Genomic DNA, 18,078 nt, shown 5'->3' with positions numbered 1-18,078 from the left:
TATGATTCTTATCCTTAAGTCTACTGACATGATGGATTACGTTTATTGATTTACGGATGTTAAACATCCTTGCATTCCAGGGATGAACCCCACTTGATCGTGGTGCACGATTTTCTTAATATATTTTTGGATACAGTTTGCCAATATTTTGTTAAGGATCCGTGCATCTATATTCATCAGGGATATTGGTCTAAAATTTTCTTTCCTTGATGTGTCTTTTCCTGGTTTGAGTATTTATTTTACTTTTATACATCTCTCCTCACCTCCTATCCAGAGAACTGGTTTCTGGATTTATCGTATTCTTTTCTTCATCTACTGATTTTGTTTTATCTTTGTTCTCTTCTGCTTTCAAGATTTATTGTTCATTAACTTTTTCTGAATATTTTCTTTTAGTTGGCAATGGTCCTTTATTGTAATTATTTATACGTGGTGCTGAGAATCAAATCCAGTGCCTCGCACGTGCTAGGCAAGTGCTCTGCCACTGAGTCACAATCCTAGCCCTGTTCATTATTTTTTTGAGTTGGATTCTTAGTTTCATTTCTTTCTTGCTTACTATTTGAGGTTATAAAGTTTTCTCTGAATGACAGTCCAAAGACTCTAATATATACAGTGTTTTCATCATTTTCTTAGTATTCTGAAATTTTTATTTTATTCTAAGAATTGAGAATTAAAAATTTTCTGCTAGGAGCTTTTTGTTTTCTAATTCTATAATTTATGTTTGCTTTTACTACATTAAGATTAAGAACTTCTACTAATTTTGAATTCATGAGTTTTTTTTTTTTTTTAAAGGGTATAGAATTCAGTATAAAGCAGTTAGATCTACTCTGTTTAGGCTTTGTATGTTATTTTTGTCTGCTCCATCTGTCATGAACTACTAAAATGGGCTTGGCTGTCTCTCCTTGTGTTTTTTCTTGCTTTCCTTCATAAATATGATGGTGTTACTTGTTACACTGTGATTTTTACTATTTTTAAGGTGCCTTTCTTCATTTCGTGTTTTCCCTTAAATGAAATCTTGTTAAATCACAATGCTCTTGGCTTTCTATTGTTTGGGGAAGGGATCTAGGGAGGGTACCACGGATGAGATCTTAGAACCAGTTCTCACTGTGCCCCTCCTTTTCATGTAGCCCTGCTTCATTCACTGGTTTTGGAAAATATTCTATGCATTCTGGAAGTGTGAACTTTACTGTTTTTTGTTAGAGAGTATACACTTAAGTTTATCATTTTTGTAGCTTTGGAGTGAATTTCAAGGAAAGAAGGGAAAAGTTCTGAATTTATACCTTAACGTTCAAGAATTTCTGATGTTTTCCCATTTACATAGGTAGCTACCAGAACGCTACATATCCCACTACTCTACTACCTTCTTCAGGCAATCATAAATGAAACATTTTGCATTACCATATATCTAGGGAACAAAGATACCCATCCCCCATTTCTTCTTTGCCTCTCAATGAAATCCCCAGGTGTGGCCATGCTGACTGTGTGTAACACATTCCTTTAAAAAGTTACACAAATGTAATAACTCTACCCTTTTTCATTTAATGATACATTATACATAATGTCCCACCCTAAACACATCTACTCAATGAATATTAAGTATTTGTCATTTTCCTAGAACTATATAGGTAATCTGGATCCAGTAATAAAACTGAAAAAGAAGCTCTGTGACAGAGAGTTTATTAATTCCAGTGAGGTAAGACAGACAATAGGAAATAAACCAGTAAATTACCTACAATGGAAATGGTAAGTACTTTGGAGAAAAGCACTTATGGTTTAGATATAAGATGTCCTCCATATCTTTGTGAGAAAAGACAAAGTTCAGAGGTGAAATAATTGATGAAAACCTTAACCTAATCAGTGCATTAATCCACTGATACGGTTTAACTAGATGGTAACTATAGGTAGTAGGTAAGGTGTGGCTGGAGGAAGCAGGTCACTGGGGGTGTGCCTTTGGGGTTTATATTTTTTCTCTGGTGAGTGGAGCTCTTTCTCTGCTTCTTGGTGGCCATGTCCCGAGCTGCTTTCCTCCACCATGCCCGTCAACCACGATGTTCTGCCTACAGCAATGGAGTTGGTCATTTATGGATTGAGACCTCTGAAACTGTGACCTCAAATAAACTTTTCCTCCTAGAATTGTTCCTCTCAGTTCTTTGGTCAAGGTGATGAAAAAGCAGTCTAAAATGAGTGCAGGGGTGGGAGGGTGGGTTTAGTGTGAAATAGAGTGAACGCTTCATCAAAGAAATGATATTTGGGCAAAGCTCTTGAGGAAGACATGGGAATTTGTCATGCAGATATCTGAGGGGGAAAGCATTCTCAGGAAAGAGAACAGCTAATGCAAAGCCCTTAAGAAGGGAAAATGTCTGAGAAACAGCAGGAGAGTGAATGTGGTCATCATTTGGAAGAGACTGAGTTTGTTGAGTGTGCTATCTACAGTGGAGCCATTTTCAAGAGATTTTGGTTTTGTTTAATAAACAATCACAGTATCCAAAAATAGTACCTGCTGATTTCTAATAAGCTGATAGGAATGCAGAGCCTAAGAACAAGTACTTAACAGAGAAGCTTATGTTGCTGGGTAAGCTGTGAGATCACTTCTAAATCAATGATTAGGATTTTTCCTTCCTGCTACTGGAAAAGCCAAAGCAAATGTCTCAAGTAATATGCCCACGTGGGCATGGGAAAGAAAATCTATGGATGTCACTGATGCTGTAGGAGAAGATAACACCAGAATAAACCACAGGAGTGGTTTGTTTGATGAAGGTTACATATAAGGGTAAAGATGATACAGTTGGAGGGGAAAGAGGAGAGCCAAAGTGTGGTATGTGAGAGTACAGAAGGGTATATGTGAAAGTCTACTTAATCTTGTGGAACTAATTTCAGTAAATGAGGTATGATTTGAATAAGTTTCTTTAAAAAAAAATGTTTACTGCATGAATTTGGGTTGTACTAACAAAAGTATTTTTGTGTATTTCATATACAAAATAGGTTAAATTAATCTTTATGCTATGTTTTTAGATTTTATTGAGTTTACATACTGTAGAGGAATGCCTTAAGTTGCTATTTTACATAAGTACACACACATTCACAGTAGTTCTAATAAAGTAAAAAAAAAAAGTGTATGTGATTTGTAGACAGGTATAAATTGAAATTCTTAACTGCCTTCTTCCTAAGTGGTTGAGAAAAAGTAAATTTCTATTACAAAATAAGTCATTTATTAAATATAAAGTGTAGATTTTTAATGTAAAGAATCTACAACAAAAGCAGTGCTGTATTTAGTTAGTATGAAAAGTGTATATTTGAAGATACACTACAATTACTTAATTATATTCCCAGTTTGGCAATATTGATGAACATAACCAGAAAGATATAACTGTTTTTCACACTGTGAAAGTTCCTGAATTTAGTTATGAGCTATAGCTGAACATGAGGAAAAGTGCTTTAGTGCTTAGTCCAGAGCTGTGTTTGTGATCTAAGGAGAAATCATTCCTTAGGAATATGTCCTTATTTAGAATACTTTTGCATGTGAGTTGGATGATAAAATTCCAAAATTAGGGCTGGGAATGTAGTAGAGTAGTACAGTACTTTCCTGGCATGTATAAGACCCTGGGTTTGATCCCAAGTACTCCCCCACATATATATGTGTGTATAGAATTAGGACGATTTGGCTGTGACATCTGTCACCCCACTGATTGCCAGGTTTGATTTGACTGATCTGACTGGCTATGCAGGCATCCCCTTCCTCATCACTCCATGTGCATCAGCCCTGCATGCTGAGTAGAAAAAGATACTCTTCCCTGATAGAGAAGGACCATTCTTTGGTCAAGGGTTTATAAGTAGCTGCACTCCCCTGCCAGAAACTCCAAACAAGCTATCAAGATTCCAAAATTGAATAAGCAAAAATATCTCTAACAATCTAAATGCTATTATTCTATTTATTCTAATATTTTATTATTCTAAGGTAGCTCTGCAAGATGGGAGGCAGGTTTAATATGACATGAGGTAGCTATAGACCACAAGTTTTTGATTAGCATTCCTCTGGGAAAAAAAAAGGTAAATGGTTATTACTGTAACCAAAAATGTAATTAATTTAACATTCATCATTTGTAAGTTTCTTACCTTCTTCAAGGAAGCACAAGTTCAGTAGGCAGTTTTTTTCTTGAATTTCACCCACAAGTAAATGGACATTAACTATTAAATGGCCATGTTTCTTAAATAATATGCAAAAGATATGCAATGAATTAACAGATGTTTGCATATTATCAATATTTATACATGATACTCAGAAAAATGATCCAAGGATCAAGTTAAATCTTAGTCTTCTAGATGACCCCCAAAAGAGGTAAAAATGTTAGATGAAAAGAAAAACACATGGTAACTTATTTAATGGGATTTAGATCACTGTCAATAGTTTTTAAGAGATACCTTAATGGATTAACCATTATAAAATTATTAAATAGGGTTTCAAATAAATAAAAAACATGCTGCTGTTAAAAAGTATTATTTAACAGTTTTTTATAGTAGTAGCTATAATTTTTATAGTAATAGCTATAATAATCAAGCATATCATCTGTGAGAACTGAATGGGCATAATAATGACATATGAAATGTGGTGGTTGAAGCAGCAAATTGAAGTTCCTGGAATGATGATTGTTGAATTAAGAATGAAATTTTACCTTTTCTTATTTTTTTAAAAACATTTTACTTATAAAAATGTGTTCTAAACAAACTGCTACTACAGAGCAAAATAATGGCAGTCCTTATTAACTTACACCTTACTGTAATATTAAAAAAAAGGACTCGAGCAGTTAATTCAGAATCTCACTGGCTTTTTTCTAAGCAAGAAGATCATAAGAACAAAATGAAAAACAAATCCTATTATTATCTGCATACTAAATAAATTCAGACTCAAAAAAACCTGATAAATCAAAAATTAAACCTACACATGCCACTCTTTTTATTACCTGTAAAATAGCCACTTCATTACGGAGTTGACTTTCCTGCTTTGTAGGGAATCTCATCTTATCAATTACTTTAATAGCCACATCCCTTCCGGTCTTTCTATGTTTTCCTATTAAAAAGAAAAAAATAGAAAAGACGCAAACTGAGAACTCACATACAATACAAAAGTTTTACTAGGAAGTTGTTCCTATACTGAAATGTATATCCACAGACTGAAATTTACTCTTCTACTATGTTCATTTTCTTTTTCCACACTCCTTCACTCACTTTTTATTTTGATAAGTTATGTTTTTCCTTTACTGTGTTTGTCCTTAATAGCAGCAGTTTTATTATCTGAAACAGCAGAAAATTTGAATAAACTTGTTTGCTGAAAAGTAATCTACCTTGTTAAATAAAGGACAGTTAAATACCCTGACCTAGTGTTCAGACATGTCAAGATGGAAACACTGCTAATTTTATTTTAGGTTCACATAGTGATTAACCACATATTATGTCCACAAATTCCAGGTCCCTATATGCTAGAATCTGGATGTAGAATCTATAAGGTATAAGTGTGTAATAAATAGTCTCTCCTTCATTGAATCAATCCTTCATTGATTGATTAATTCAAACTAATTAGATATTTTGTACCTATCATACAGTAGGTACCTTTAGACACTATAGATTAAGCAGTGAAAATGACAGATTTCTGATAATCCTTCTTTTAATCTATATGTGACTTGTTATGTACCTGAAGATAACCCACTGCTGTTAGAGAAGAGCACAATTATAAAAATATGATTACTTCAAAACAATACAGTTCTGTGCATGTTTGGTAATAAGTCAAAAGTACCTCAGTTCTTTTCCTCTTCAATGAGAAAAAGAGATGTACTAGTCTTAAAATTGACAAACTGGGGGTACAACTTGTTTCTCTTCATGTACACATGAAGTAGAGTCATACCATTTGTGTAATCATACATGTATATCGGGTAATGATCTTTATCTTGTACCCCATTTGTTTACAATGAATCAAATAAATTTAAAAAAAGGATATACAATGTTAACTTGGTTAATGAAACACTTGATAATTCTTTAGCATATCTTCTATTTTAAAACTTTAGAATTTTTCCTTAAGTTTTACTATGGAAATAATAAAAATAAAAGAATAAAATAAAATAAGGCAACCCCCCCCCCAAAAAAAAAAAAAAAAAAACAAAATAGAACAACAACAAAAAAAAACCCTGACAAACTGAAAGTTACAAATCATAGATGTTATATATGTATGTAAGATCTTCATATTTTCCGGGTGATTGTTGTATATCAAACACAATGATATTTGCTAGGATGCAAAGAAAAACCAGACATGTTTCAGTCTACCCTCAAATGAAAGCCAGCAGGAAGACACTAACAGAAACCCAAAGAGTTATAGACACTCTAGCAGATGCATATCTACTATGCAGCAAGAGTATCAATGAGGAGCAATCAGTTTTATCTGATGGAAAAGTAGGGATGGGGAAAAGAAAATCTTAATAGGCTTTTTTAATTGAGCTTTGAAGTATGAATAAATCTTCACTACAGGGATAAAAGGATAGAGAAGGAGCAGAGGCAAGGGATGGAAAAATGTCAGTAGGTCTGAAAGAAGAGAGCAAAGAAGGAACTATAATAAGAAGTTAGAAATGCTGGGAGAGATCACAGCAGCCTTGCATACCTTACTAAGTACAATGGCCATGAATCTGTAAACAACAGTTCTATATGAAGTAACACTAACTATCAGACGTGCGTTTTCTGAAAGATTCACTCGAAGAGAGTTGTGAATAAGGAACAAGACTAGAGGCAGAAAGGCCAACTAGTAATAGTCTACTGTACAGTTGTAGCAAGGGATAATGAAGGTTTAACATTTATTTTGTATCATGGAGCACAGATTATAAAGTACTTTAATATACATGTTAGATTTAATATTAATGGCCCTGTGAATATGCAGATCAGATTTTATTAGCTCCATTAAAGAGATGAACATACTGAGACACAGTGATATAAAATGACTTTACCAGTAGGATAAGTCATAGAGCAGAATAAAATCAAGGTATTCGGATCTGATAGAACATTTATGTTGATACCAGACAAATGATAACATTTGTGTTACAGAACTAGTAGGGAATATATTTCAATGGACAAGTTCAAACAACCTAACATAAATTTCACACCACCATCCCACAAACATCTTTATGTATGAGCTACAAGAGATAAAAACTATTGTAAAATTAATTTCCTGATTCCTTCTGTTACTTTTTAAACTTTGCAGTGGAATTTAAGGAATAAATACCCAGTTTTAGTGAAAAGGACAGCCAAAAGGATGCAAGTCAGTATTTGAGAAAAAGGCCACTTAATAAAATTATGAAATAACAAAATAACTACCAGGTTTTAATTGCACCATTTTTTTGAAATAATCTACAATACACAAAAGGCTGTGGCTGCTTACCTCCATAAACAATGCCAAACTGGCCTGAACCAAGCACCTCATCTGCAAAGATCTGGTAAACGGTACTGATGTCCTACAAGGAAAAAGTAAGTATTACTTATCTCTGGAAAACAATGCCAACATCTCTGACTCAAATATTTAAATACATTTTGTTTTTATGTTAAAGATAACTAATTTTCATAAAGTAAAAATATTTCATGAAACACAGACTTTTTATATTCTAGAAAAAGTTAAGCTCCAATGTTATGGTATGATATAAATGTGCAAGTATAAAGTATTCCCTAAGAACCTTCAAGAAAAAATGCTTTGAATAAAAAGATTTGGTATTTATTAAGCATTAAAGTATATAAAATATTAAGTACATAAAAGTATACTAACATAAAAAAATTAAAAACAATTTTATTTTGCCATTAAAAAGACTGCTATGTTTGATTTGGAAAAAAAACTCAGAAGTACATATTGGGATTAGGCTGATTTTGAAAGATTAATGAAAACTGTGTGAGAGAAAGTGTGTAATTCACATTCACTCCTCAATCTTTCTCCCTGTTTTTTTGATAGTGGTTGTTGCTGTCAGAATACTCATGTTCTAACATGGATGTGTAGTGTCAGAATTGCATTATAGGTGTGACTGACGAAAGACAAAGTGAAACTTCACTTAGCAGACTCACACTTAAAGACAAAGCCTCAGCTCCAATAAAGACCACTGAATGTGCATATATACATGCCAAGATGTTAGGTGCTTCTCAACTTAAATCAATATTTTTATATAACTAACCAATTTTGGTTCTAATTAAATTAGACAAGGGGCAGCCAATATAATTATAATTGCCAGAAAAGGTTCTTTAACAAAGATTAATTCTGAATGTTTTTCCTCCTCATCCATGCATGGATATATCTTTTAAGTTCCTGTGACATCATTCAGAGTTTGTCCTTTCACATTCTTGGTGTCCTCTTTTTCTCTTCCCAAGAATATAAACTATTCTACCTACCACCTGGATAAGAGACACATAGATCATTTCTCCTTGAAACCCTCTATCTCCTATAATACTACTAGATGTCCAGTCTTCAGTGCAATCTTATAAATTTCAAACATTATAGGTTAAAGAAATATAAGAGCTAGATGCCCCAAATTAAAGAAAATTTTTATTTAGAGAAATTAGAAAGAACAATTTTCTGGCTTCATTTTTAGCCTTTCTTCATTCTGATCCAGAGCTGGCAAACTATGGTTAGTGGGCCAAATGCAGCCTGTGGCCTCTTTTTGCATGGTTTCTAAGAATGGTCTTATGACTTTTTATGGTTTTATGACTGAACAAATCAAAATGATATTTTGCAATGTGAATATTATATGAGACTCAAATTTCAGAGTCTACAAATTTTATTGGAGTAGTCAGGCTTTCTCATTTATTTATGTATTGCCTATGGCTGCCTGGTTGCTACAACTGCAGAGCTGAGTCATTATATATGGTGCACAAAGCCTAAAATATTTAATATCTGGCCCTGTTCAGAAAAAGTTTGCTGACCATTTATAAAATCCTATACATACCTATTATTTTGTACCCAAGTTTAACCTATTCATTATATCTTATAAGTCCTGCACTTTTTGCTTCTATCTCCTCATCTTGTTCCCTATACTTGCATAAAATGTTCTCCTACTCTCATATCTTCAGTTCTTCTGCAAAAATCCATCCCATCTTTATAGTAACTTGAATTGTGCTTTATTTAGGAAGGCTTCCCTGCTGACCCAGAAAGAAGTAACCTCTCCCTTTTCTTTAACAACTCTACTGTTTTAGTGATGTTTATTCTAATGTCACTTTTTAAGTGAAAAAGCTTATTCTAATTCTGTAATTTAAAAAATATACCTTAGTTTCCTCCATAAAGCAGAACTCCTTAGGGAAGTTATCACTCAGAAAGTATAACTGTCTTTAGGCAAACTGTTCAACACTTTGGGCTATGAACCTATTTCTCTAATAAGATCTCACATTTGATTTTTCCCTATTTTAATCACCCAATTTCACATGTTAGCTGTAATTATTACATACCACATTCTCCTGGACCTGACAGTTAGATACAGAGATACTGGTAGATAGATCTTCTGTAAAATATAAGAATGATGATATATGAGAAAAGAATGAATTATTAATATATGACAATATTTACTGACGTGAATACTCATGGTACATCAAACTTTAAAAAATAGGTTAATACATAATATATACATTTAAAAATTTGTTTATGTAAAATCCTAATCCACTAACAGGAAACTGGTTAAATAAAATATGGTACACCTATATAAATGATACTCTAAACATTTAATAAATGACATAGAACTATAAATATATGGAGTCTGAAAGCAAGCCAGGATGTCATATTGAGTCAGTTGTAGGAGCAGCTCAGTGGCAGAGTTCCTGCCTAGCATCCATAAGGCTCTGATTTTGATCCCCAGCAAGCACCCCCCTGCATGGTAGTAGCAGCTGAATTAAAAATAAAAATATTACTCCTTGGTGAATGGAGGAGGTAAAGCTAGATAGTGAGGATTTTAGTTTTCATATACTATTTGTACTTTTTAAAACATAAAAAGCATGTATTATTTTTACTTCAAGTTTTAAAATTAGGTAAACCTATATATACTGTCATTGAAATACATCTAGTAAATATTAAATTGTGGATACAAGCAAGTTACAAAAAGAACACAGGGTATGAACCTATTTTTTTGTAAAAAGAAAACTAAAAAAGTAGAGTAGACAGTGTAGGTTTGCCTCCCCACACTGAGTCCTTCCCCAATTTACAAATATATAGCAAACTTAATAATGATTTCCTGAGGGCAAAGATACAGGATTGGGGGTGGGGATGGGAGTTAAATGTACATAGGAAGGGCTTTCTCCTTTTATATTACACATTTCTTTCTTTATTTTTTATTTTTTGCAGTGGGAATCAACCTAGGAGTGCCACTAAGCTACCTTGCCACTCTTTATCTTGAGATAAGTTTTACTAAGTTGCCCAGACTAGCCTCAAAATTTTGATCCTCCTGCCTAAGCCTCCTGAGATTACAAGTGTGCGCCACTGTACCCAGCCAAATTACATATTTTTATAAAGTTTAAATGCATTGCTTTGGTAAGCAAAGTAAGTAAATGACAAGAAAAAAGGGAAAAATGAAGGTAGCAGGAGAACAGTATCAAACATCTAGAATCTCAGAGACAACTCAAAGAAAATATGAAGTTTCTTTTATAATCCCAAATTGTTAATACAGAAATGTAAGCATTCACCAAAAATAAGTAACATGACCATCACATTTTTAAAAGTTGAAACATTAATGAAGAAAAGGCAGGCATTAACAAAATTAGTGTGTCTTACACTCTGCTTTTCAGCAGTTTGTATCCTAGTGTAAGTCTCAACATTTATTTTCTTTCAAAGGTCTCCTCTATCTAGCTCCATTCAGTTTTAATTTCTGTTTCAGAAAGGTTGTTTTAAGGACCATACCAACAGCACAGCAATAATAACATTTATGTGTCAGGCACTGTCTTAAACATGTTATATGCATTTATTCTTCTTCCCACTTTAGGTTAGAGAACTGTAGAGTCCAAGAACACATATCTAGTAAGCATCAGAACTGAGTGTACACTTTTTAGAACCTTCACTCTTTTTGTGGGGAGGTGTGTGGTGGTACCAGGGAATGAACCCAGGGGCATTTAATCACTGAGCAACATCCCCAGCCCTATTTTATATTTTTATTTAGAGACAAAGTCTGAGTTGCTTAGGGCCTCACTAAGTTGCTGAGGTGGGCTTTAAACTTGTGATGTTCCTGCCTTGGCCTCCTGAGCTGCTGGGATTACAGGCTAGAATCTTCATTCTTAATCCTTGCAATTCTCTCTCTCTCTCTCTCTCTCTCCTTTTTTTTTTTTTTTTTTTGGTACTGGGGATTGAACCCAGGGGTGCCCTACCACTGAGCCACATCCCCGGCCCTTTTATTTATGTATTTTATTTTAAGACAGGGTCTCACTAAGTTGCTCAGGGCCTCATTAAACTGCTGAGCCTAGTTTTGAACTTGTGTTGCTTCTGCCTCAGCCTCTTGAGCTTCTGGGATTACCAGCATGTGCCACAGTGCTCAATTTGCAGCTCTATCTTTAGAGACTCAACTCCAGAGAAGAGGTACATAGGTGAGCTTGAAAGGGTTCCTAAACCCTTGGAAACTACATATAAACTGTTAGTGTATATGTGTCTGCATTGTTTTCTGGGTAAAAGGTTCTTGGTTTTAATGAGAATGTCAGAGAGTTCTGCCTGAAACTCCCAGAACCTAAGAATCACTGTCAAATCTCCATCTACCTATCCTTCATAATATCAATATTAAACACCAGACATGTATATGGTCATGACCCTCATTTCTTTGATCACCCTTGTTCTCCTTAACTAGAGTAATACTGTTCCCCTACCTCTCTCATTTAGCTTTGCCTAATCTATTACTCCCTGACATCCAAAGTCCAAATCAGATTCTATTATGAAGTCTCTTGCTTTCTCATCCCATCCATATCAGAGTTTTTCAAGTAATACATCCATCCACTTACTTATGTATATAATATATCCCTTTTATGATTTTTGTTATTTCTTTTATATTCTAGCTCAGGGTTGCATAATACCAAGAACTGTTGCATAAAATTATATAGGCAATGTGAAATAAATTTGCAAAGTGGCTGGTACTCATTTGAGTATTTAATGAATGAATTTTTCTTCATAATGCCAATGGGGTATAAGATGCATTATATTGTGATTTTCTGATTGTTAACTATTCACTCAAACCTTTATCAAGCCTAGGGCTAATTTCATAAATTTTCCCACTGTAGAACATGTGTTTCAATAATTCTTAATATTTCTGAATTTTAAAAATTCATTTAAAAGAAATACAACATTTCTGACTTCACATATATGAGTGTGGTATGAATTTACTGATCATGGGCATGCTATGAACATAATCCTTTATTGCTTGTTTATATCCCAACATGACACAAAAATACTAGTAGAATATTTATTCCAACGCAACTTCATAGATGCCAAGTACTTTTCTGTCCCTTATAGATTCCCTTTCATTTTAGTACTAATAGCCCTATGAAGCAGGTACTACTAAGAGAGGTAAAGTATTTGGCTAAGATCATATAGCAGGTTGGTAAAGCTACTTATACATAGGGAGAATGACTCTGGAGTCTGGCTCTGGGCAGTGTGTGTGTGTGTTTGTGTGTGTGTGAGAACATAATTTTATAAAGGAATCAACTATATAAAGCTTAAGCTAAGCATTAAAAATGCTCAAAAGAACACAATTATACACCAAAATGTTTAAAACCAAAGAGGAAAAAAAGTCATCAACTAGCTTATTGCTTACTGTGGTCTTTCCCCTGCCCCGGAGAAGTGCAAACACTTGCTTGAGGGGTCACTGGCATCAGGGCTTGGCGAATTGCTTTTTCCCAGCTCTGTGCTACATCAAGTCCAACTCCAGTGGCAGCAAGAACAGGATTATGAGAGCTGTCCCCACTGTTCTCACCAACGAAGTATACCATAGTGTCAGTGATGATTTCAAAACAGTGTGGGTTGCTGCCTTGTGAAACGTTTGTGAAATCTCGTGGTGAAGATACTTGGAGAATTTCTGAAAGTGGAATTTCCTGAAAGTGGAAGTAAAAAATTAAGCATTGAAAAAATATGAATACCTATTTGTTTTTATTTTTAAATATGCTAATAAATTTAAGATATGCATTTGAACAAATGCCATTAAGATAAACAAAATATGTGGCATACTGAACAGTCAAGTCTTACGATAATGCCTGCCTTAAATGATTTCCATGTTTAGCAACGTGCAACACCATGAAGTATGATAAGTATACAAAAGATTTAGGCCTGTAGCAGGCTATTAGGATGTAGGAAGGAAAGAATTAAGGAGGGTAGTTTACCACTCTATCCAACATTTTTCAGTTTCCACTTGTCATTAAATTAGTTTAACAACTATTTTTCTAGTGGTTACTTTTTTGTAAGATATAGCCCCAAAGTGAGCAAGAAGCAGAAAAATGACAGAAAAAGGAGAATCTTGGGTCACTAGAGGTCACATAAATACCTCCTGGTACTGTCAACTGTAATAAACTACCAATCATTTAATGTTCAGTCTACTTCTTGAAGCAAAAAAGTTTATTTAAAAACAATAAATACCAATAACGAGCTGTTGCGCTTCCGTGCATTTTCTTTCTTTTAAAGAGGTGGGGTCTCCCTATGTTGCCCAAGCTAGATCCAAACTCCCAGGCTCAAGTAATCCTCCTGTCTCAGCCTCTGAGTAGCTCAGATTGCTCTAAGCATGAAACCAGTTTTCATTCACTAAGTATTTTCACCAGTTCTTTAATTTTTAGCTGCTTCTCCTTTAGAGACCATTTTTCATTCCCCTCAATGGAAAATACTGGTATTGAACATCAAACTGGAGGGCTCCAAAGACCTGTGTAACATGAAACTTTACTCCACCTGGCTCCCATTCTTTCTTACTGACCTAATTGCTACACTTACAATTTTGTTTAGTATCAGTTGGTGACATGGTAAAAAGTGGAGCAAGCCAAGAAAGGAAGACTGTACAAAGGAGATGAAGAGTAAAAATAAACAACTGGGAACTGGAACCCAAGATAATGTGGCCTCTTCTGCATATGCCATGATCATGGGACTTTCTGAACTATCCAATCTAAATCACAGTATTCCAAATCAAAGTAGCTACAACTTGACAGGCCAAAACCACACATATAACCAAAATCAACCTTTGGTAGCAGGGTTGCTGAGAGGAGTTGTGTGGAGAGGTAGAGAATAGGTGCTTCAACAGGAAATACAACAGTGACTTCTATAAATTATATTAGGCAGGTTCATAACAGGTATATATTTGGAAAAATATAATATTTTAATACCTTATATAAAATATGAAATGCTTACCTTATAATACTTTGATCCAGATTCATTTTGAAATAATGTTAGACATTTGCTGTCAAGTCTCCAATAATGCCTCTTTCTCTATAAATCAGAGATCAGAAAATGGTGAGGTTCAAAAATAATTCCTCCAAAGTACTTATACTTTTCTTTTTAAAAATACTTTTTAGTTATATATGGACACAATATCTTTATTTATTTTTATGTGATGCTGAGGATTGAACCCAGTGCCTCGCCTGTGGGAGGCAAGCATTCTATCACTGAGCTACATCCCCAGCCTTGTACTTCCTTATTCTTTAATTTCTACTCATAAATGTGTATTCTTGATAGGTTTAAAATCCAGGAGGTTCAAAATTCTCAAAATATAAGAATATCCAGTATAGGGTATCACTCCAACAGTCACTCAGATCCTACTCCTACTCCTTACTCCAGTCAAACAATGTTGTTAGCTTTTTGGGAACTGTTTTAGAGAAATGTATGCATGCACACATATCTACATAGTACAGACATACATACAGATATATAATTTGCCTACAGGTAAAATTTCTAGAAGCTGATCTACTGGGTCAAAAAACATGTGCACATATAATTTTTAAAATAGTGTTAAATTATTCTACACAAGAAAACTCAATTTACAGTCTCATCAGCAACACATAGGAGTACCTTTTTACTCATAAACCTTTACTAATGCAAAGTTATTAAACTTTTTGATTTTTGATCTTTGATATACTGAAAAATAAAAACTTATTTCAATGCAAGTTTAAGTCAATATTTCTTGAAAGTCATTTGTACTTCCTTTTCTGTGAACTCTCTTCATATTCTTTTGCCATTTTCCTACTGTTCTGTGATCTTTTTCTCATCCATTTGTTGGCTTTATTCACATATTATGGAATTAACTCATTTAGAATATGAGTAGAAAATACTTTTTCCAGTTTGTCATTTGTCTTTGATTTTGGTTTGTGTCATGTAGAATTTATAAGACTGAATTTACTTACATTTTATTTTTTCCCTCATTAACAGTTTATAAATAATAATTCTATAATTTCTTCTATAAGTTTAATTTGTTTACATTTAAATTTTAGCTCTACTTAGGTTTATTACATGTAGTGTGAGGTACGTTTATAACTTCATTTTTTTCAAAATGGCTACATGGTTGTCCCAATACCATTTATCTACCTCTCTTCCTGCTGATTTGATATAGCACCTTTGACACACTGCTAAATTCTCAAATATCTATCTAGAAGAATATGGACTACAAATAAAGAAATACACAACTGTAGTCTGTACTCCTTTCACCAAATAAAACTTTATTTAAACCAGCTAAATGTATTGAGTACTCCATATATTCTTAAAACGTTTACTAAAAAGTGTCTTTCAGTAACCTGTTCATCAAATTTTAAAAATAATAATAAAATAATGAATACTAATACTTATTGTATGCCAAACATTGTTCAAAATTTTTCTCTTATAGTAACTCACTTGGATCTATGAGGCAGTTACTATTATGATAACAATTTCACAGATGAGAAAACTGAGGCATAAAGAAAATAAGTAACTTTCCCAAGTTCGCACAGTTTTAGTAAGTTGCACAAACTCAGGGAGACTAGGTATAAAGCCTATGTTCTTAACTACAACACTATGCCATCCCACCATACTCTTATCATTCCTTCTCTTTGCTAGATAGATCTAAAAAATAACTTGACTTTATACATTAAGTTAAAAGTCTACATAAAAACAATTGCCTCTATCTTTGTAATAACTTATGATGACTTTGGATCAGGTTTCAGTTCCTCCTTTATTTGCAGCTCATTATGTTTTGATTCATTACTCTTTATTGTGGTGTAATATCAGATCCTTTTTTGGGAAGAGAAGAGACTCAGGATTTAACCCAGGGGCACTTCAATACTGAGCCATATCTCCAGCCCTTTTTATTTTTTTGAGACAGGTTCTCACTAAATTGATAAGGCTGTCCTTGAACTTTTGATCCTCCTGCCTCAGCCTCCTGAGCTGATGGAATTACAGGTACGTACCACCATGCCTGGTTCAGAATCTTTTTGAATCTTCACTACTCTTTCAGTTTGTGAAGATGATACTTTAAATGTTTTGCCTTTCAAAAACTCTTCACAAGTGTAACTATAATTTCAGTGTAACTTATATATTACTATAGTGTCTTATTTCATCCTCATTTTGATTTAAAAAGTATATAAAATAAAACTCAGAAGCAAGTTTCACTAGCATATTAAAAGGTATGTGATTACTGACCAGATTATCCCTGCTGGTGTAATGGACCATCCACCCTTCCTTCACCATTGTGCTGCTCTTCCTCTTTGTGTGCTTGATGGATTGTACAACCCTCATTAGCGGAATATTATTGCTTGTTGATGGACTAAAAAATATTTAACATTTATAAATAATTGTAATTTAGATTTTTTTAAAAACAAATACTATAAGCTCATCAAGTCATTTTAAAATAACAGCTAAAATTTTTCAAACTATCTTAGGAAGACAGGAATGACTCAAAGAAACTAAATTAACTGTTATGATGATAAACAGAAAACTAAGATAATATTGTAAATACTCATTATTTACATGAGTAAATGATTTTTTTTCTGGAGGATCACAAAAAAAAAAGGAAAATGATAAACAGCAGAAGAAATACTCCTCAACTAGAACATCTAGAACCTAGGGGAGGGTCTAATCTTATTTAGGTTTGCTGTTGAGTTGTTTTCCTGCCTAGGCAGCATAATAAATTAGCAAATCCATATACTCAAATTCACATGGCTCAAATGTCAAACTCAGTTGATTATGGTGTTAGCAAAAGTCCTTCAAGTAGACTAAATTAAGAGAAAATAATTTACAAATAATTCTTTCTTAAATAAAAAATCAATGTAATCAGTCAAATCAGATTATATTGTAATGTGGGTCAGTAACTATAGCTAGAGAAAAAAGAGCAATATGGTATATACAGTTTTGAAGGTTCAGTTGCAAAGTTAAATAACTCTCTTAAACTAGGAAGCTTCCATGATTAGGAAACGAGCTAGATTTTTTTAGCAGCCTACAAACTGGGTAAACATCAAGTTTTAGCTAGTAATGATAGTGATAATAAAAGCTATAATTTTACAAAAAGTCAAAGTAAATAAATGATGACTAAGCCATGTTAGATTGATAAATGACCCATTTTCTCTAAATAAGTCTTCACTGCCAACTGAAAAACAAAACCTGCCAAAATGTTACATCTTACTACAAAGTAGTATATCCTATAGACCATGAATATTGAATTTATATAAGAATAGTGAATATTCAAAAGTTTTATAGTTCAGTAACATTTGTACAAAATGCTAATAGATTAATTGTGTCAGTATGAAAGCCACCCCCCACAAATTCATGGACATTATTTTTATGCAATGTTCTCAGGAATATATTCTTTTTTCTTAATTTTAATTTTTTAAAAATTGTACATGGACATGATACCTTTATTTTATTTACTTATTTTTTTATGTGGTGCCCACACATGGTAGGTAAGTGCTCTACCACTGAGCTATAACCCCAGCCCAGGAATATATTCCTTACGGCTATTTCTATTATCAGGTAATCTATATGTTTGTGAAGAAACTGGCTGCTTTAACTATGGTTTAATACTGACACCCTATGGTTACTGCCCCACAACTAGGCATTAAATCTAGACTACATTTAAATTAAACATTTTTCTTCTTAAGAAAATAAGGATTCTATGC

General features: G+C 33.5%; 1 protein-coding gene across 4 annotated transcripts in view; it reads right to left on the bottom strand.

Moving 5' to 3' along the window:
- The window catches only part of Prkd3 (protein kinase D3), a 70,469-nt gene that overhangs the window by 11,373 nt on the left and 41,018 nt on the right, over positions 1-18,078 (bottom strand). For all 4 annotated transcript variants that reach the window (XM_047522294.1, XM_047522295.1, XM_047522297.1 and 1 more), the window contains 6 exons: positions 16,607-16,730; positions 14,351-14,428; positions 12,780-13,056; positions 9,451-9,503; positions 7,412-7,484; positions 4,956-5,062 (listed from right to left, as the gene is read on the bottom strand). In XM_047522294.1, coding sequence (XP_047378250.1) covers positions 4,956-5,062; positions 7,412-7,484; positions 9,451-9,503; positions 12,780-13,056; positions 14,351-14,428; positions 16,607-16,730 — 712 coding nt within the window. The remainder of the gene's footprint in view (positions 1-4,955; positions 5,063-7,411; positions 7,485-9,450; positions 9,504-12,779; positions 13,057-14,350; positions 14,429-16,606; positions 16,731-18,078) is intronic.

The sequence above is a fragment of the Sciurus carolinensis genome, chromosome 13 (assembly GCF_902686445.1).
Source record: "Sciurus carolinensis chromosome 13, mSciCar1.2, whole genome shotgun sequence".
Classification (NCBI taxonomy): domain Eukaryota; kingdom Metazoa; phylum Chordata; class Mammalia; order Rodentia; family Sciuridae; genus Sciurus; species Sciurus carolinensis.
Note: the sequence above shows the minus strand (reverse complement) of the source record. Positions and strands in the feature narration are given on the sequence as shown.